This window comes from Frieseomelitta varia, unplaced genomic scaffold (assembly GCF_011392965.1).
Source record: "Frieseomelitta varia isolate USP_RPSP 00005682 unplaced genomic scaffold, Fvar_1.2 scaffold_165, whole genome shotgun sequence".
Taxonomy (NCBI): Eukaryota; Metazoa; Arthropoda; class Insecta; order Hymenoptera; family Apidae; genus Frieseomelitta; species Frieseomelitta varia.
In genome coordinates this window covers 451,342-472,957 of record NW_025109361.1, presented here as the reverse complement: position 1 = coordinate 472,957, position 21,616 = coordinate 451,342, and the positions used below count along the sequence as shown (strand labels likewise).

General features: G+C 47.5%; 1 protein-coding gene across 2 annotated transcripts in view; it reads right to left on the bottom strand.

The window, feature by feature from the left end:
• LOC122538503 (Krueppel-like factor 6) overlaps positions 1-17,513 on the bottom strand; it is a 304,082-nt gene extending 286,569 nt beyond the window's left edge. The window contains exons 1-2 of one of the 2 annotated variants that reach the window (XM_043672645.1): positions 17,165-17,513; positions 16,057-16,845 (exon numbers count right to left, since the gene is read on the bottom strand). In XM_043672645.1, coding sequence (XP_043528580.1) covers positions 16,057-16,158 — 102 coding nt within the window. In that variant the 5' untranslated portion in view covers positions 16,159-16,845; positions 17,165-17,513. The remainder of the gene's footprint in view (positions 1-16,056; positions 16,846-17,164) is intronic. The other variant, XM_043672646.1, reaches the window with a different exon arrangement.
• Between the last annotated feature and the right edge of the window lie 4,103 nt (positions 17,514-21,616).

Below are 21,616 nucleotides of genomic sequence, written 5' to 3'. Positions count from 1 at the left end.
TTTCCTTCATCCGGTTTGAATTACTACCATCCCGGCACGAGCATTGTCTATTGTGGCGGAGAATTATTTTATTATCGCTCGGTCGGTCGGCTTCGAATGCTTCTGGGAGATCCACGGGACTGTTAGACGGAGGAGAAGGAGGAGAAAGAGACGAGGACCGACGGTGGCGGTAGCGGCAGCGGCGATGGCGAGCGTGGAGGAGGCGGAGGGGTGGTACAGACGCGGAGGAACGACCGTGCAGCCTCCACGGTTCCGCGATTTATTGATCTCGCGAAAGAAAACGAGAGGACCGTCGAAAAACGCAGTCGCTGCAACCACCACCGCCGGGGAAAATGGAAAAATATCGAACGGTAGTCATGCCGCTCTTCTCTGGTAGTCGCGTAATTATCAGCCAACGTCCCTTTCCGGATCAACCTCTGATCGTCCCGACAATTTGCAGAGGTATTCACAGTCGTGGTCGTATCTCTGAATGAACGTATTTCGCGTGACACGCTCGCAAGGATATTCAACAAGAGAAATTCCATACGCATTGAGTTGCTCTCTTTAAATTCGGTCAATGAGACGTGCAAGGTACGGGCTTCCGTTTTAGGAATTTTTTACAAAGCTGATCGCGTCTCGTTCGAAGCAAAGCAAAGTAGAAGCGAGATGCGAAAAAGTGTACATCGACTATCATTGATGCTAAGAGTAATTTAAAAATTCTTATTGTTCATTTATACGTGTCAAACACCGCAACGAAGGAATATCGATACATTGCCGCAATTGCTCCGAATCGTCGCAACCTGACCGTAATTTACAGTTTGCACCGACGCGTCGATTACGATATCACGGCGAAGCATTCAGCGGTCCCAGGATACAGTGTCGATAGTAGGACAGCCAGGAAGAGCGATGGAGAACAGCGTAGCACGCGATCAGCCGGCGCGACAGCGAATTACCTGATAATAGGGCCGACCCGGCGAGCCTATAGCGACCTTTTCGAATTAATTAATATACGCCTGTGTACGTGTACGTGTCGAATATGCACCGGCAATGTAACTTGTTAAATCACTGGAACGTAAAATGCCAAACATCATACGCGCATCCGTGCGCTTCTCGCTTTATATACGTATATCTTCGAACATATACATATACATACAAGCCTTCATTCATCCGTTCCTTTTGCACGTGTACTCCAAAGAAGAGCGCGTAAACTTGCAGGCGTATAGCCCTTTCACGGTAATTTTCGAGTAGGAAAAAATGCAACGCGGTAACGAGAAGATAGCCGCGCGTTGCAACGAAAACATTTTGCCCGCGCATGCTGGTATCGATATCTCGCTTGTATCGAATTTCCTAAGGGATAACGATACACGGTCGCACGCACGCTTGTCGTGTTTCAAGCCCAACATCGTGTGCACGCCAAACTAAACCTCGAGTGCCTTCCCTCTCGCGTTACAGCTGTTTTGTCTCTCGGTAGCGCGCCACGGCTGTTTCCACGTTGCTTCCATTTTACTTCGCAAGAGACCCAGTGATAACGAGATAAAACGCGTCTCGTGCAATCTATCCTTTCGATCGTGAACCGTTCCGCAAACTAAACTTAGCGTCCACCACCGCGTTTCGTTAACGAATCGGCCAAAATCGAGTTCGAACCGCCACGTTTTTTTCATTCGTCCAACACCGGCCGACGGAACTATGTGCTTCAAGCCGCGTTGAGAAATCGTTGCTGCGTAAAACTGTAGTGCTCGGCGTTGCGTATCCTCCTCTCTCGTTCCATTCGCTGGCGTAGCGAGCACGAAAAGAATCGATCCGGCTCGATTCCGGTAGCTGGCTCGCGCGATGCACGCCGGAAAATCCTTATGTCACTGAAAACGCGCACGTGTACTACTCGCGGAGCGGCAGCGGTAGTACTCGCGAATTGTACACACGGCAGGCGATCAATATCTGTTTTCCAACTTCTCGTCTCGATTCCAGCCACTCTATGATGGTCGCTCTGCAACCATCGCCGCGCTCTCACCAACACACACGCGCGTGCCGTATGTGCCGTACCCGCCACCCCGACCAGTATCTCGCAACGACGTAACTTCCGATGGGAAAAATCGAATCCATTCGAAGAAATGACGTTCGACCTCGATAACGCGAACCACGCGGTGGAACAACGCGTAACTGCTCGACTGTTGAAAGTAACGAGGGTAATCGCGAACCGTGCAACCTTCTCCCTCTCCCACCCCCACCTCTACCTCTACCCGGCAATTCTGTTTTCTATATCCCCGACGAAATAGTCGGGACGAGAAAGAAGTCGACCGAAGATCATCAACCCGCGAGATACCAGCCAGCTGAAGTTTGTCTAACGATCGGCTCCGCTTGTCGCGTCAGTTGTAAATAACGCGCCCGGTAGATCCGACGTTTCGGATCGGTAACGCCATCACTCCGTTTAACACCTACCATCTGTATTACAGACAGACGGGGAAAGTGGCACGCACGGAACAATAAATTTCCCTTTTTTTTTCTTTCTCATCGCGAGCGTAAATAATCGCCCGTCGATTCTGTTCGTGGCTGCGTATCGTGTATCAACGTGAGACGAGCCTACGCAACGATCCACGCAAAAGGAGCTGACCAACGGCGAAACACGACGGCGTCACGATTTTAAAGATGGTATCGGAGCACAGCTGAAAGAGATAAAGAGAGAGAGAGAGATACTCGCGCCAATAGCTCGCACTCTCGTGGAGGCGAACGCGCGGACATCGATACTCGCTAACTTCTCGCGAACGATTACTCATCCGAGTTTCACCCAATTTGGCCTGCGCTTATGAAATATTAATAGATTCTGGTGAAACTTAATTTATTCCGTGGGACGAATCACTGAGACGACGTCTAACCGGCCGCGAGACTGTTGTCGAACGATTTAACACGATAGCCAGTCTCGTGGTTGTAAGTCCACAATGCTGTCCATCATCTCGCGTGACAAGAGAAATCATTGCTACGTGCGCGCGATCGTACAGTGGAACTGGTTACGCAGGATCGTTCCAGGACATCGAGGCTCGACTGAATTGCGCCGCGACAAGATCGATCCAATAACGCTCCGACAAATGTGTTGTTTGCGTTGGCTAAGCACACGCGTGCCAGTGGCTCTCAAACTGTAAGGAACCGACTTGTCCTTTGCTTTCCTCTTCCGAGAATTTATACTCGAAAACGAATAAAAAGTCATTTCTTGTTACCAGACGTCGAAATAACAGTCACGGTACAGAAATTTACTTTTTATCTCGACTCGCGAATACGTTCTCATTGGGATAACGAGACGAATGGAATTCAGAAAGAAAAAGCGATACAAAAAAGCTGCACATTCCTCGCCAAGATTAAGAATCACCGGATCTCGCGCGATCGTCACCATCGAGCAACTTCTCGCTCTGCGTCATTGTTTATTAGCGAGATTTATCCAGCACGCTACGCCCCGTAATAACACGGCGCGCTGATTTATTCAGATTTCATTCATGAAATTACGCTTCTCCGGGCATGTGGACGCGCCCCGGGTAAAAAACGTACACGCGAGTGCACACTGCGAGTCTTCGACGTAACATCGCTACCACCACCACCATATCACTGGCATTGGAGGCATCATCGGCGTCGCCATCGCCATCGCTATCGCTATCGCCATCGCCATCGCCATCGCCATCGCCATCGCTGTGCACGTACAAGAGAAGAGGTAGCCGATCGTTCCGAGCTCAATAACTTTCAAACGCAGGACAGCTTTCCAATCTAGCTCATTAACATCAATGATGCTCCGTTACAACGCAGTCGCGCGGCTCGAGAGCGGCCAGTGGCGCTCATGCGCCGTGCCGATCGACCAATCAGCGTCGGCTACGTGGCCGCCACGGAAATTCAAGTATTAGATATGAAATCGATCGGCCGGATCGAGTTTTTCCTCCAACGTCCACCATGCTGGCGTAAATGAATCCCGTCCGAGCGGACGCGTGGCCGCGACGCAACACAGTGGATAAGGAGTATCGCCGACTCACTCGCTCGCTCGTTCGATCGCGGTCGATTTAAGGTTAATGGATTAAGTAGCTCGAATCCTACCCGATCGAAAAACAATTTTATTGGCAATTATTTCGAGGCGAAGCGTCGTACTGGCTCGGCTGCCTGCGCGGGAACGCTGGACGATCATGGGGAAGGGAATAGGCTGCTTGCGCGGATATTTAGACAACTTTGAAATATGTATTCCGCCAGGCTTTTGCTCCCGGCCACTTTTTTTTCTTTTTACGCAGCGAACGGTTAAGAAACTGTTAGCATGCCGGCCGCCATGGGATATTGCTAACAGATGCTACTCCGAAAATCCTAAACTTCTTCTTCGTTTAGTAGAAACGTTCGCGTGGGCGAAACTGCGTTGCTGTCGGTGAACTTGAAGCGAACGTTCGAGAACGACTGCCTCGAGCAGGTTCGTTCAACTTGCGCCCGCGCTCGCCATCGAATATTAATTGACGCAGCAACGTAGTGTAAATACTCGTTGAACCCAACAGACGGAAGAATCCGCGTTTCCTTTCCGAAGTATCCGATTTTTCAAACATCGCGCACGACACGCTGTCCGGCGAATGTCAACGTGCAGTCTCAAAATCGTTCCGTGGACCGATCTATGAGTCGGCGTCTCCGAACTAACGCTCGGAACCTTACGCAATCGTTTGTACAACGAGCAAACTCATCGTCCTTTTTATCTATTTGCGCGCGAAGGCGCACGACCAACTCGAAGCTCGAACATCTAAATCTAGGTAATACATCTTGAGGAAGCGAGGGGGAAACGTATGCCGCGCGTTAACCGGTACAGCTGTCACGACGCGGAAGAAAAATCGTAGCTGCGGCCGATGTGCAATTTTTAGACGACCTCGTCCGGATCGGAAATCTTTGAAATTTCCAGGACGGCCGTCGATCTTTTTCGCGACGACAGGGTACACGGCCGGCGAATCCACGGGCGGAATGCGTGCACGGCGTTGTAACGACGATTCACGGCGTAGCGAGCAACCTTAATGTATTTACAGAGCTGAAACCCATTAACGCGTGTCTGCCAGTTGTTAACGGCGTGGCTGGCTGGCTGGCTGGCTGGCTGAACGAACAGCCGACTTATCGTTTCGCTTCCGGCCGTGAGAACGCCGTTACGTTCCTCTGTACAACTTGAGACGAGACTAACGATCGAACCAACCACCTACCTCTTTCTCTCTCTTTCTCTCTCGCTCACTCTCCCTCCTAGTGTGTTTGTCGTTTGACGTCCGGATTTTCACGTCGATCCGCTTACTGGCCGATCGACGACGAAATTTCACGAGTAAGATCGATGCAAATGTCGCGCCGCGGATCCGCTTAACCGGCGCGACAGAGATGGATAAAGCCGCGATGAAGGGACACGGGCGAGATAGCGAAGGAAATCGAGAGAAGAAATAAAAGGGAATAGAAGCGAGAGGGGAGGGGAAAGGAGGGTTTAATCCCCGGCAGCCGCGCGAAATTTCCTGGAATCGAAATATCGGTCGTCGCGGCGCATCAATATTCATGATCTTGATATTACATTGAATCGAGTTTCGACGGATTACGTAACGAAGGTAAAAATAACAACCACGAAAGTAAGGAAGGCTCCGGTAGATAGATAGGTACACAGATACGTACATACACATACGACTTCGCGTTTGAGTTATCCACTGTTACAAACGAGTACCAGCATTATCAGGGAAACAGTGTCTATTTGCAGAATGATATTTTTCGCGTGAAGTACATATCGCTCAATGGCGTAATAAACGGTGTATTCGCGCAAAGATGATCATTCCCGATGCTGATTCATCCAGTGAAAATTAAACGATCGATCGATATATCGTATATCGTATATAATGCTCATCGATGAATCATAAAAATTCGGGGTAAACGTACTAGTTGCGAAGACGAGTCTATCAATCATACCAGTTACACGTAGCACGGTCCATCAATCAAACCGGCATGGTATCGCGCGTTTCCTACACTGGCATCTTCCTATTTATATTTTCACTCGGCTCGACGCGTCATCCAAGTTATCGATACGCCCGCTCGAATCGATCCTCGATGGCAAATTTATCGTGAAATCGTGTCGTCGTCGCGGATTATATAAGGGAGCATCCGGTTGCGGCGAGCCTAGCAAACGGGCAGAAAAAAAAAAAAAAATGATTTCGAAGCCGAAATACACACAGGAACGAGTTTATTTATTTCGAACGAATCGAACGTTCAAGACTAAAATTAGCAAAGGACGACGAGTACCTAATATTGGGTATGCAGGTGTTCCCGCTAAGATCAAATTTAAAACACGACCACGTTTGTCTTTCATTTATCACCAGGACCAGATATCCTTGGCGGTTAGTCTTGGCGACGTTTCAGTCGTTAATACTTACGGAAATTACGAGCGAAAAAGTGCCCTTGAATTAATAGAAACACCCATCGAGTAATCGACGAAACAGCAACGTACCAATGAAACGTTTATCACGTTTTCCTTTTTTTAAATCCCCCATTCTGTTCCTTCTCTTTTTTTTCCTTTTTTTCTTTTTTCAGTGAACCATACGACCTCGAACGCGTTTCACGCTCGATAACTCGAAGGGAGGACGTTATCCGCGGGAAATTTCAATTATTCCGCCTAGACTCGCAAACGACGCGTTCAGAAACACGGTTCGAAGGCGCCACTCTAAAGTTAGACTTAGAGTCGCTGTTCTCCGAGCTCTAAGAATAACTTTACCGTGTCGTCCTGTAAACAAACAAAGACCATCTGACATGTTCCGAAGCTGAACATTACCGCGCTCCAACTGCGAGCGCGTACATGCTCCGCACGGAGGGTCCAGCGTTATTACATTCCAGCAATTCAGCGATTTCGTCGCGACCACTGAACGATCCAGTTCTTTTCCCTAGCTCAGTGAAACAGTCTATATATTCGGCGTGCAGTATTTCATGCCGCGTTATCCTACACGACATCTCTGATCTCATAATCTCGGCCCATGCAAAACGGTAAATATTGAACTTGTAACGTTTCACTCCCATCGTAACTCCCATCAGGGAGTTCAGGAAGTCGAGCATTGTCCGTCACCCTGACAACTTGCCCTTTAGACAGAACGCCATCTGTTACATTCCCCGAGATCGAGAATTAACGTGGGGTAACTTGGGTAAACAAGAAATCGTACACCAACCCTCAAAATTGAGCGGCTCTTCGCCGCGTTTCTTATGTTCGGCTGTCGACTAGATGGCCGGTTTCCCGCAACGAGCAGCAAGAAAAAAAAAGAAGAGAAAAAAAGGAGGAGAAAATCGAGAGTGGAAATCGATGTCGGTTTTAATGCATCGTCCGTGCCTAAAGCCAGCGTGTCTAATTCGTTCTGTTTCCCCGGGTAATTTGCGACCGACGGCTAATCGACTAGCAGAGTGATTCTAATAACGTTTACTTACAACGCGCAAACCGATATTTCCGTTTTTATTTGAAACGCGTCTCTTAACGCCCGCTGTCGAATCGCGATGTTTGCACGCGGTGTACATACGTCGAACGAGCGAGACCTTCGATGAGACTTCAACGAGAACGTCAACGTTTTCAAAAAAAATTACGCGGACCTCGATTCGTTTTACGACGTGCTCCGCCTCCGTAATTATTAGGGACATCCATAAGTGATGTCGTTTCTTTCAAATTTAATAGTGACAATAATTTAAGTTGTTATAACATGACCTATATTCTAGTTAAATATATTAACATCGAGTGCGCTTATTCTTAAATTATATTACAAATTAAAACTGTATTGACTCTTGAATAAAATAAAATTTTGTACAGTATCAAAAAAAAAAAAAAAAAAAAAAAAAATGGATACCCCTAATAAATATACACTCGAATAGATTAGGTTAGGTTTAGTCCCTGACGATTCTCGTCTACAAATTTTATCACCGCCGGTACACACAGTTGACGTAAGATGCCAGAAATTCCTGAGCACCGATCGCGTCTCTCGTTTTATCGCGAGTGATACCCGGCCGCGCGCCGACATTTCCAACGTTTGTAACGATCAACAGCTGTCAGGCGGGTTTAAACGACGGCGAAACAAACGGTTGAAAAATAACTATAAAACGATGAGAGTCCTGCATACGGGATTGTCACGCGGCATTGTTGTCTACCGTTCGACGCGTAAGAGGACAGTGAGGCTGGGACAATATAACAATGGAACGCGGCGAGGCAATGATCGTAACCACTGTGCAGGATATACTGCTTTCCAGCTACCACGGGAATGGAGAGCTTTTCCGCAGATATCTCCGCGACGATTGATTTCACGGGGCTAATCGCGCGACCGTGCAAGTGGCTCGACGACCACCGAGCCGAGTCAAGAAGTCTGGAAAAAATTTTGAAAAAGCTGTTTGCAACGGGAACATATCACGGCGAAAAAAAGTCGCGATGTATAAACACGAACGTTGAAGGTAATCGTCTTCGTTGTTACGAAGTTATCTTATCTAATCGCCGTCTTCGACCAACCTTAATTGGTCGAAACAGTAAATCGCACTTTGCCAACTGGTCACGTCAATGACTGCGTTACGCGAGCATCGAAAATTTTATCAAGCAAACGGTACCGTACGGCACGGACAAGACGAGACCGTTGTATCGCAACTTTATCGGAAGCAGACTTTTTATATAAGAGACGTAATTAAGACTCGATAATTTATCGTACCATTCGACGAAGAGAACGAGTAATGGCAATCAGCGGGACTTGTCTTTTTTTTTGTCGTTTCTTTCTCCCTCTTTCTCTCTCTCTCTCTCTCATTTCCATCGACGCGTTAATATCGAACGTTTCAAACGATAGCTTTGATAAATTTTAATATGATTATATGTCTTTTCGCCCCAAATGTACGCGCCCGTCGAGCAAAACGGCCACAAAATTTGTCTGACCGATCAAACCGGCGGACCGAATGACGGATAAAGGGACGAGGAGAGGAAGACCAATTTGTTTTTATCGGTCCTTTGTTTCTCTCTTCGGTTTCGTACCCCCCGCCCTCTGTTCTCATCCTCTTCTCCTCTTTTCCACCCTCGACCCTCGTCGATTTAGTTCACAGCAGTTCGATACAAGAGCGCCAGTTCACGGAAAGTACGTTAATTCGACCGTGACTATCTACGCAAATTTTTCTCCACCGATTCTGCCTTCGACGCAAAATGGTCAACTATTGACACACTGCGCCTGTCTCCTAGCGGATCGTTTTGTACAACACCGCATCTGATATGACGACGATTTGGATCGATAGACTAAACTGGAGTCAGACAATGTGCGCTACTTCCATCGCCGAACAAATTTTGTACGTCCACTCATTCTTGGAGAAACGATTGACGCGTACCGCGTGAAAAACGCAAGAGTGAAAAATACAAGTTCGAAGTGCAGCTGTGCGCTCATCCCGCCTCGAAGGACACGGCGAGTTACGCAAAGTCACGCATGCATCTCGATCAGAAACACGAGGCGTAGGTTTCCGAGGCGCGGCCAACGTCCTTCCAACGCGCGTCTCATCTACTACCGCTTAGTATCGTGTGTATGTACCGACCGGTTTGATCGGCTGCGTCGCCTTTTTCTGTCGGCTTTCCCAAGCGTTTCTCTCGCGTCTCTTTCTCCTCTCGGCTGCAATCTACTCTCTACAAACGAACTCGCGTACTTGTCCCGTATACGCGCGATTCCCTTCCCGCGTTTCCGGTTTCCAGCGCTTTGCCGCTGACCTCCGCGACCCGGATCGCGAGATTAAACGCGAACAAATCTCTCCTGCTCCCTCTCGTCTCGCCGCAACGGCCTTACTCCCCTTCTCTCCGTCCGTTTTACACCGGATATCGTGCAACGCATCTACCAACGCGGTATCGCCGCGGTAATAAGTTGTACAGATAGAGTTCGATTAACCTCCCGGTGACCCGGCGATAAAATTAGCGGAACTTGGACCGAATAACACGGGTTTTAACTCGATGTTCTCGCCTCGTGCCACGTCGTTAATGAGACTTAACGGGGACGCTCTTCAGAGCGAGAGGATGCTAAACACGAGTATTCCACGACAGGATTCGTCCTGGTATGCGAGAGGGGACGAACGAAACGCGCGCGGCGTGCTCTCGCGGTGAGCGCACCGGCAGAAACTCAGAAATAAACCGGCGCTGTTCTCCGCTTTATCCGCGAGTCTGTTCGTTGGAAATGAAACGCGTTCGAGCCGTGTCCCCCTCTCGAAACGAAACGGGAACGAGAACGAGGGATAAGCGCGATTGTACCGTAACTACCGCGAGAACATCCTGCGCTCGAGGTTTTCACGGGGCGCATCGATATTTCCCATCGCGTCGCGAGCAGCTAGACCAGCTTTCGCCCCTCCCGATCCTCTGGGAACGTTCGTTCCGCGACTAAACGCTTATAGAACTTCGATCGTGTTTTTCGGCCGGTTGAGTTTGCCCGATAACGCGCGTGGCCACGCGATCTCGCGCAACGATGCCGAATATAGGTGAACTTGCGACAGACTTGGAGAGGAGATATTGAACCGACTGGGTGAACTCGCGCGCGAAAGCGATTCCCTCGAATGAATTATCGAACAGCAAGGATAGCGATAGGAGGTGGAAATTACGATAGTTTGGCAAGCGACACCGGGTTCGAAGAAAACGCAAGCAGGTAGCGTGGTTAGAAAAGGAGGTTGCGCCATCGAAGGTTAACAATGCCACGTTCCGTAGCCACGGCTACAATGGCATCTTTCGCATCACTCACATTGCGAGCCATTGTACCGGGGAAACCATTGTTTCTCGTCCCATTGCGCGCATCGGTGGCCTAAAGGGTGAGGTGGAGGCGGCGTCAGGGGGGGGGGGAAGGGGAAAGAGATCGAGGGTGAAAACGGGGGGCGGTGGGGTTGGAACACGAACGGGACAAACTCGCGTACCAACGGCCCGTGTTCGAGACAAAAGAGTTACGTCAGGCCCATTCACCCAAAACGCCTTTGTGCGTCCGGATATTCTTATTTCAATGCCAACAAGAGAAAACGGAACAGAGGAGACGCTGCAGGAGGAGGATCGGTATACACCGACACTCGGTCAAGTCACCGAGTCGTGTGCCGTTTAAAGCCACTCGGAGACCTGCTCTTTTCTCTATCCGTCCGGGAATATATCGCGCGCGCGGCACCCAACCAGGGCACGGGAGGGGGGGGGGGGGGGGGGGCAGAGACGGTTGAAAGAGTGCGAAGCATTACCGGATCCCCCTGTTCTCGACCAACGAGAAACGCGTTTGAAAAATCTACTGTTTACCGATGAAACCGACTCGCGTATCGTTTCATTTCGTCCGGGGATTTCGCCCCTTTCTATTAAAAAAAAATATATACACACGCATACGAATGTGCACGACCGCGTACACACATATACGTAAGCGCGTACCGAGTTTTTGAATTTCGCTCGAACGATAAGCGCGAAATAAATATGCAGAACCATTTCCCTGCTCTGCAGTTGCCTCGATTCGGTCGACTTTATCGTACCCGCTCTCGCGATGGAAACGCGACTCGTCGGTTACAAAGCGACTAGTCCACCTCAGCTTTCTCGCAATTACTGGCTGCCACGGAAAAATCGAAACGGTATTAAACGCTATGTAAAAAAAAAAAAAAAAAGAAAATTAAGGAGGAAGATGAAACCGCGATGGGATACAAAATTAATGTAGTATTACTACGATCATGCAACGAGCACCGTGGAAACGTAGCGAACATTTCATTGATTTTCATGCGTTCCTCGTCAACAAACCTTATTAACAAACACATCACACACGAGGACACGCTTCCTCTACTCCTCTTTACGATCGGCAACGAACGTTTGTGATTTCAGATAGAAAATGAATCATCCGTGTGTCTCTCAACATAAAAAAAAAAAAAAAAAAAGAAAAATATCACATCTATAAAAACCGACATAGCGAGAAAATGGCAAGTGTAATGCTTCCATTTCGATGCAGGATTATTTAAATAACGCGGATGACAATCGCGATGATTCACCGAAACGTTTATTACATGGCAAAGCACACGACGCACATCGAATTAAACGAATTTCTTCCTCGACGTGCCACTCCGTCCATTCAATGTTCACAATAACTCGAGAAGAGATTCAACAAATTTTCAATCTCGCGTGTGTAGCAACGCTACGGCGCTCCGTTATATATGCGCTCGTCTGTAAAATTCGAAGCTCGCGAGGGAAGCGATACACGTCCGGGTGAAAGTCGTGCAAAAGAAACTCTCACGAAATTCTCGATAGATAAGCGAATGCAACCGAGAGACGGGGAGGAACAGAAACCGTGGGGTAAGGGGAGGGGGAGGGGGGAAGAGAGTGGAAAAGAGAAACGGAGCGAGATTGTCGTCGGCAATGCACACGACACCCGGGCCCGATTGTGAAACGTACGTGTACGGATACACACGCCGTAAAATATCGCGTTGAGTCAAGTGTGTCGTAATATGCGACATGAAGTGGAAGCGCCGACCTATGTATAAGGAGAAAACAAAAATGTTACCGATGCCGCGCCGCCACTGTCACGAGCGTATAATTCATACGAGCAAAAGTTCCGCGGCTCGCGCCGATCGTTCGAGCTTTCACGCGCGTGTCGTAAAACACGAAGCTGCTCAACGACGTCGTTACGAAGCCGACGATTTTTCGTACATATCGGTAAACAAGCGTGTCGAGACGAGGAAAAACTGGTGCACCAGACCAACGTGACCAATTCCGCGTACATCGTAACGAAATAAAAAAATATAGAAAAGCGAGAGAGAGAGAGAGAGAGGGAGAGAGAGAGATCCAACCGAAGCAATTCGAAACGATGTAAAATTCAATCGAAAATATTACAAGCGCAGTCGCTACCCGGCAGGAAATTTTAATTCGCGATTTTGATTCGCGCACGTCAATATCGTATCACGTATTAATCGAGGATGAAAAAGAGAGAGAAAAAGAGAGAGAGAGAAAGCAACACCGCTGCTGCGAAAATATTTGCACGCACGACCGTGGATACGATCCGCCGGACGATCAATTATTCAATCCGCTGAATTATTTACGAAAAAATATTTTCACGTACGTCCGTTGCGCGAAAAGATGCGGCGGGAGAATGGTTGGTTGGTTCATAAACGGGAATTGGCATATTAGAGGCCTTTGGATCCGCTTTGCGTATCGGCAATGAATAATTCATCGCGGCATGGTGCGTAGGATGTATTTCAGTAATTACATCAGGTGTTAAATGAAAGGAAACTTCAGCAAGGTCGCTCGACACCTTATGCTCACTATTTTTGTCATCAATTCATTTTTTAAGACTCGTTGTTTAATTACCTGAACAATTATCATAATTAGATGCATAAAAAGACGACATTCTACGAATTATACGACGTTTAAATATATTCAAATATCAACGATTAGTCCACGCTAATCCCAAGTTCAATTTCCAATCTATTTCTCTGATGCAGAAATACTAAACATTTCTCTTCTGTTTCGTTCGATGCTTGTACGCGCACAGCGATCTTTTGCATCAATTTATTATAGTAATTTATAGTAACTGCAAGCCATTAGTCACGTTAATTACGAGGCAATTTGAAATCAGCGAGTCAGAAAAATACGCATAATCGAATGTGGAACGGAGAGATAAGTACTTCGGAGTGCGATGCAATCGAATTATCGCGCAGACAGGCATTATCGTCGCGCTACCTCGCGAAATTTCTTGGTCGTCTGATTCGCGCCGAAAATCGGCCGAGTTACATCGGTTCCAGCGGCGACGCGCATCAAAGCCTCGTTCCCTCGCCAACGACGATAATTGCTGGCGAAACTGGATCGTGTAAAGTTCGGAATACAAGAATATACAACAGAGCACCTGTCGAATCGCATTATCGGTCACGCGACCAACGCTGTCGCGTTGTCGATGTGACCCGACCATCTGTTCGCCTATCGAATGACGCTGTCGATGTACATCAGCGCGTACCTCGTGAAAACGGTGCCCATGGTAAAACTAGCGTTTCGACAAATATCGTGATCAGACCAAGTTTCCAAACCGCCTAGTATTTACGTTCGGCACGACCACCAAGAGACGCAATTCTGGTTAATAAAATAAAGAACGAACGCAACGTCCGGGAGTATCGAGATCAACTGCCAGAACAACGAGCTAATCTACATGCATTCTATTCTCGGTTCGTTCGATAAAATGGATAAGCGAAGTAACTTCAAAGCTATCCAAGTATTGTCGAACGTAGAAATAGAGCCAGAGACCGAAAGACTCTGAGCACGATTAAATAGATAGTATTTCTTTCTTTGGCCAACGTTTGGCTTACTCTCTAAACACGAGAGACACTGCGGAGCGTAGAAAGCCGGAGAAATTCCATTTAAAATAGTGGCCGCTTCCGACAAATTCGATTCCAGCGGCGAGGCGAATGATGTCGCGGTAAAAGGAACGAAACACGAGGTAAATTAATGCAATCAGAAAGATCGTAATTGAGGAGGACAACGGGCATCCGGTGATGCAGCCAGCACCGATCACGGCAAGAGGACGATATTGCCTGTTAGAATCTAGCTAGCCTGACGATGTTTCTTGGCCGACAATAAAAAACGCTCGATCGTACGGGTAATTAACGAGAAAGAAAAGAAAGCGACCAAAGTGCCGGTCGGTTTTCCGTTGGAAACCCTTCGAGACGTTCAATTAGGCACCGCGCCAAACTAAACCCGACCCAACAATGTTGCGCAGGTCAAATGTCGAGTACCAAGCGACAAACCGAGATTTCCTCGCCATAAATTTCGCCACGCGCGATCTAACTGTCTGATAAGCCATTGATAATTAAAAGAACGATAATTGAAATGTAACCAGGAATAAAATCGAAAGATAGATAGATGAAATGATATGAAAGATATGACGATACAATGAAAAGTAATCGCAAGAAGGAAACGAACAATCGAAAATTTCCTCCAACTTTTCTCGATGGAACATTGATTTCGATAGGAGATACGTCACAAATTTTCTGACAAAAATACATGACACATTCCGTTAAAGAGAGACACGTGTTCGCAGTTTGTATTATTAAATATCAAGGATTAAAAGATATATATTATTTAGCGAATGAATATTTTAGAAATGTCAAGAATTTTAATTAACTGTAATAAAAAGAAAATTATATAACGTCGATGATGCACGTTATAGCTGTCTTTATTCGTTAAAAGGAACGCGAGCATATTTTCCTTGGAATTTTCTTTCCTTCGACATTGTTATACGTATTTTGATGCAGTCTGTACGACAACGGCAATTTAAAAAGAGACAGAAAAAAAGAAAAGGTCGGAAATTCCAGGGAATCGCGATGGTAGCGAACCGTTAAGGCAGCACGCAACACGGGCTCACGGCGCTACCAGTGACGTCACGCGTACTATTTTAACGAAGCGAGGAAACTGTTGTACTCCGGTTGAGATATTGAATGGGGAACAAGTAAGTAAGTACTACGTCCCCCCTGCCTTCCTCGACCACTGCACTGGAAGGTCATTGCACACTCGTAAACAAACAGGATGCGCCGTCTATAGTACGCTCGGCCGCGTCACTGAACACACCGATCTAATACTACGGCTCAAGGTCGCCCCGTCATAATAGCCCGCTGCATATCGATAATCGATTTAAACGGACTCCGACCGAAAAACTGCGAGGAAAAACGCACTTCTTCGCGATTGATCGTGAATTCAAATTTTCATGAGAGAGAGAAAAAAAAAAAAAGAAAAGTAATCGACGTAATCGTTGGACGATCGTAAACGAATTTATTGGGATTTAAAAACTTTTAGAGATTCGAACATTTCGCAGAGTTCCTGACGTTTCACGGGCAATTGAATTCGCGCGCGTCAATGAACTCGATAGACAACGTCACGCGTTACTACGTTGACCGTTAGAAATTCAAATATGGCGGTCGAGGTTACGAGCGCCTTTTCGCGTTTGAAATTCACGGCCGCCGTTTGAACTTCCTCGTACGCGCGACGTAGCACGCTAGACGTCCCGGTTTGACTTATTACTCCGTTCTGTCGGAACGAGAAAGTGGAAACTGGCGTCCACGACGGGACAAGAGGCGTGCCAGGTGGTACGAATTCAAATGTAGATGCATTCTTACCTGTTGCCAATGATCCTCGAGCGACGGCTGGGCCGAAAAGTATCCGGTGTCGTGTATGTCTTGCAACTCCCTAAATATGTTCCCACTCGGCAGGATATCCATGGTTACGCCGGTGATCCGTTCGTAACTGACTTCGACACAGATAAATGAAACTTGGACTCGTTCGAGCCAAATTAAAACCAACAGGACGATGTAAATAAACAACAAAACTTTGCCTCGATGTACTGGTATACGGAGGACTTAGATGGTAACGCAGCCCCGGTCACTAACTGCACGCCGATACGCAGCTCGCGACGTTAACGCACGCACGTACACGCAGCAGGTAGTGGCACGCACACGTGCTTATCATCGAAGAAGCACCGATGGTTACGACGTCACCGTAGCAGGATGACCAACAGAGACCGATACGGAGTAAGAGAAAAGAGGTTCACAAGATCGACCACTCTCTGGTCGATCGGGACGAGAGAAAGACCGGTTAACCGCTTCCTTTTTCCGCGCCCGCACAAACACCAACAAAACCCTGGTGACTCGTATATTCTGCGAGAGGAATATCTGATCGCACTACCGGCGTTTTACTGTTGCTGCCACCACGGCGCGGCGTTGGTACAATCGTTGAAAAGAAAGCGGCACGCGACGCACTGCACGACTTCTGCAGCCAGTGTAACAACTCACTGCAATGCTGTTGCTTGTGCGAATCGACGCTCTGTCTGTTCTCGATAGCGTCGCGTACACGAGACACGCGCGACAGCATCCATCATACGTGGAACGTGAGAACGGGGAACCTCGCAACTGTACGAAAGACGAAACGTCAAAACGCCGGCACGAGTCACGACCCGGTATCTGTTCGAATCATTCGGCTTCTTGCTTTAATACTCTCTCTCTCTCTCTCTCTCTTTCTCTCCCTCTCTCTCTCTCTCTCTCTCTCTCTCTCTCCTCACTCACTGTGCTCTGATTCTTGACGACTCTCTGTCGATTCTCTTTCCTCTATTACTCTCTCTCTCTCTCTCTCTCTCTTTCGTTCTCTCGTTCTCTCTCTCTCTCTCGCTCTCTCTCTCTCTCGCTCTCTTTCTTTCGTTCTCACTACGATGCAAAATTGGAGTGCAATCACTGTTGACGTTCTATCTCCACTGGCATTCCCCTCGTTCCGTTCGTCTTGCTCCGGTAACTCATATATATATATATATATATATATACTCTCTGGCGAGGAACACACGCGGCTCAGCCGTCACCTACCGGCTTTTTTCCCGCGACACTTGCGGACGTGGCGTACTCGTGTCACTGTACTCGATCGCGTCGGTCACAACGATCACGGGCTAGGTACACGTCGCTGGGGATGAACAACGAAGAAACATATACGAGATATTTAACACTCCGCAAGGAGCAACGATTTCCCCAGCGCTTAATGCGTACAGACTCTTCCGCGCGAGCGCCGAAGAGTGACTGACGTTCCCTTGCCATAACTGTACGCGAGGAGGGCCGAACTCGGCCGAGCAATACCGAGCGCGCGCTCGCTGCCGGCGACGCGATATCGCGGCCGGCGACCGTTTCGCGTCGTGGCAGCACTGCTCGGTGGCGTCGCGACGCCGTTTTCCTTTCTCTCTCTCTCTTTCTCTCTCTCTCTCTCTCTATTTCTCTTCGGCGAATCATCTTCGACTCGCGTACCATTTTCTTCCGAAATATCCTTCAATGATGCGACCGAGCTTACGGCTCCGATAAAAGGAACTGCATATACGCAGCAATTGTCCCATCCTCTCTTTCTTCTTTTTCTTTTTTTCTTTTACATATTGTTTGTACATTCCAAGCGCCGTAACGAGAATAATGGGTTACGTTTATTAATACACGAAGGCTAATTTGTAGACAAGTTTGGTAAAGGATCGTTATGTCCGCGCTCTTTTTTGTACCGTACTGTAATTACGGACCCTTTTTAGTGGTACCCAACAGTCTAGCATTGGCACGAGAAACGATTAGTTCCCGTTTGAGTGGTAGTAAATTACGGCGTCAATTACACTCTCTGTTCTTTGAGCCAAAACTCGAATAGACTGGCTGAACTTCAGCCTGATAATCATTTCTAATATTGTATACATTCAACTATTTTCAAACTGTGATTGTCATCTTGTCTGCAACTAACATCTACGAATTTCCACGCAGGAACAACATTACGAACATTTTCGAGACTACCACTTGATATAAATCGGAGAAACTGTGTCACTTACATTGTATATACTTATCCACATCTACATATGATCTCACGTTAAATTTATCGCACACTTACAAACTACGTACTCGCAAACATTATCCGATAGACTCTCACGCGTGAGACGTCGATTACGAACGAAAAATTACACGAAAATGAATAATCGGTTGTGAGTCAACGAGCGGGAAAAAAAGCGGGAGAGAAAGAGAGAGAGAGAAAGATGAACGCGTTGTGTCACTGTACGTGATTCATAGATTCTGCGCGTTCGTTAAAAGCTGTTTTGTAGACGCTGCTACAGCGCTCAGGAATGCCAGATTAGATACGTAAGCGGCATTTATGGCGAATGGAATTAGAAGACCGGCTCCACTTATCAAACCTGCACCTCGTTTCCGTTCGAGCTATCGTTGTCGAGTTATCGCCCCACAGCGTAGGGAAGACAACCACCGGATTCACAAACTCTTTTTGTTTTACCCTTATGTCACCCTTTTATGGTCGTGCGTATTTTCGATGCAACGGCTTTGGTATTCGTGTTACTAGGACGCGCGTACGTAAACATTCTCGGTATATTTTCAGCGAGAACACGCCGAGAGTGTTTGCAAGAAAACTAGTAAGAAATGGAAAGAATGGCACGCGTACGATACATAATATCGATTGACTGTGAGAAACGATCATGTCAGATAATGCTAATACACTCTTAATGAATTCTGGATGTTACGTAGCGCTGGAACCTGACCTCTCGTAACCTCTCAACTTCGACTCGGTTTCTCGGATACATTCGGCTCTCTCAGTGGGTTAAGACGGCCCGGCACCATAAATATGGCGGTTGTTGTTGGATCCAAGCCCAGCCCTCGAAAGCTTTCTTGTACACCGAGATACATTGGATCGTCGATTTTCGCTGTTAGTTATGGAGCAGACCGACAGGACGTTTGTTAGTTTAGAAAATAGTTGTTTGGTGAACAGCGGCGTGCAAAACGACCACTTCGCCAGTATCGCCCCCGTTAATTCCATTCTTCTTCTATTCTCGTTGCGTCTATACAGAAAATATATATTCTATCGAGCTGGTGTGTTCGCCGATTGCGAAATCGCGAGTGCACGCTGACGAGTTCAACGTTTCCCCGTTTCGATGGCAGCCGTTTCTTTTTCGGTTGGCACGAGAATCGCCCGAATCACGGATCGTATCGTTCGCAGAAGATCAGAAATCGAGCGCGCATCGTCTATTTCCGATGATATCTTACATAGGATTGTCCGTTACGACTGTTAACCCCTTTAGAGTCGTTTTGTCAGTGCCCATATATAGCGACGTTTGCTCGTTACGAGTATTTTTGGTCAACGAATCCAACACCACTAGGAAGGTCATCCGTGGGTACAATGACCTGATCGTTAACCCTCTTTCGACCGTCTGGTGTCACCAGGGTGCAATAACCGAGAACGCAGCGGACTTCTGTATCCTCCTCCGCTACATTATCGCGCAAAACGCTTCAACTTGGCTCACTGCTGTTATTGCTTTATTATATCGTATCATATCCGCTCGCTTAAAATAATCGTACAATTATCTACGCGCGTAAAAAATTAACGAAACGTTCCTCCAATTCCTTTCTTTCTTCTCCTACGGATGAATTTACATTAATTTACATTATAACGTTAGTTGCATTTGTCCAGAATGCAATTATCCCGAGTTACCCGCTTCCGCCTGCGTTTCAGCCCTCCGGCGGTCCAAGGTGAACCACACAGCCGTCGCAGCGGTAACATTCGGCCCTCAACCGCGTGTTTTCTTTGCTCACGATTTTCACGATCGTGCACGGAGCGAAAGAAACACTGTAAGCGTGACGTAACGTGCACGTTGCATAATATCGCAGCAAAACGCGCGTCGCAACTATTCGTGTCAACTGTTACTCCTCGAATGGTACCCGTCGACCAGGTTGGCCACTCGCATCCTTGAACACTGGAATTTATGGGACGAGGACGCACGGACCGTATGCACGGCTAGCGTTGACGATCTCTTTCGGTAGCGATAGAGAGTTCAACAAACAACAGAACACACGCTTCTGATCATTCAACGCCTTGAACATACAATTCTCCGTTTTTCAGAGAGTTTCGGTTGGTGCACGCTGAGAAAAGAAATCGGCGGCAGTGCCTGAATGTCACGTCGTGCCTCCGGTACTCTCAACGAAAAATAAATTTTCACGAACGCTTCCGAAATACGGTAGAACGCGAGAAAGTTCGCTTACTAATGAGCAGGCACGCAGTGTAGTGTACATGAAAGTCGCGTAGCTTCCGCCTGTTTGATACCGTCGCCGCGTATTCAGTTGCCGGCTAACAGCGTATTTGACTTGACGGAACTATCCACGGGGATTACAGTTCCTGTCCTAAACCACGCTCCTTGTGTGTACTTATTGCGATTCGAAGCACTGACACGTCAGTTTCACAGTCTCCCTCGCGTTGAACCGTGTGACACGGGAAAAGCTATTTCAACGGATGGAGACTGAAAATGAACTGTATTTGCTCCACCGAATGCCTGGAAGCAGAAAATTTTTATAGCTGTTGAGAAACGTCGTCGGATGAAATTTTATGAAAAGGCATAGGTGGGTCAGCATAACGAGAACGACTTCCATGCTCTCACATTACAAGACGTAAGTGGGACAAAAGATGGCGATTTAAGAACCCACTCTTTTTTAGTGAGCATTCTATACATAGGATCGACTTGGGATGTTTTCAAACACTTTCAATAAAATTAAGGAACCTCTCAATTCACAGTCTTCCAAATGATATATGACACACATCGCGGTAGGTCACGCGTTTCTCTCGCAGTGAAGAGGAATTTCTGATTATGAGATGAAAATTTATTGTACGAACCGCTTTGGCGCGTTAGTGGTCTCAGGTCAAAGACCGAAAGAATATAATCGTTTTACTTCACCTCGTTCAATTTACACCGATTGATGGACTCCAACGCGCTTGCACGTTCACCTAAAGACTAATGGCGCCTAAGGAAGAATCGAATTTTCGCTCTCAGCAGCTGGCGTATGTGCAAAATCGACTGGTTAACCGCGATTTCATGTCATTTCTCGAGGGCGCGCATCCTGCCCTCGTGACTTCGTCCGGGTGGTCCATTAAAGCCTGAGGAAGAGAGAGAGACGATCGTCGCGAACCACAAAATCATGCTATCTGGAACGGTGCTTTCAGGTTTTGACTGTGCTCGAGAAAACTTACCGAAGTTCGCGGGCAGAGAAATGCGCGGCAATGAAATTATTGGAAAAGATTTGTTCTCCGAGCGAATACTGAATAATTAGGGCTACGTACAGCAAATATTATACGTTGTAATATTAATTCAAACTAACGAGCCGCGATGACGGAGCGACTGTACGTTCT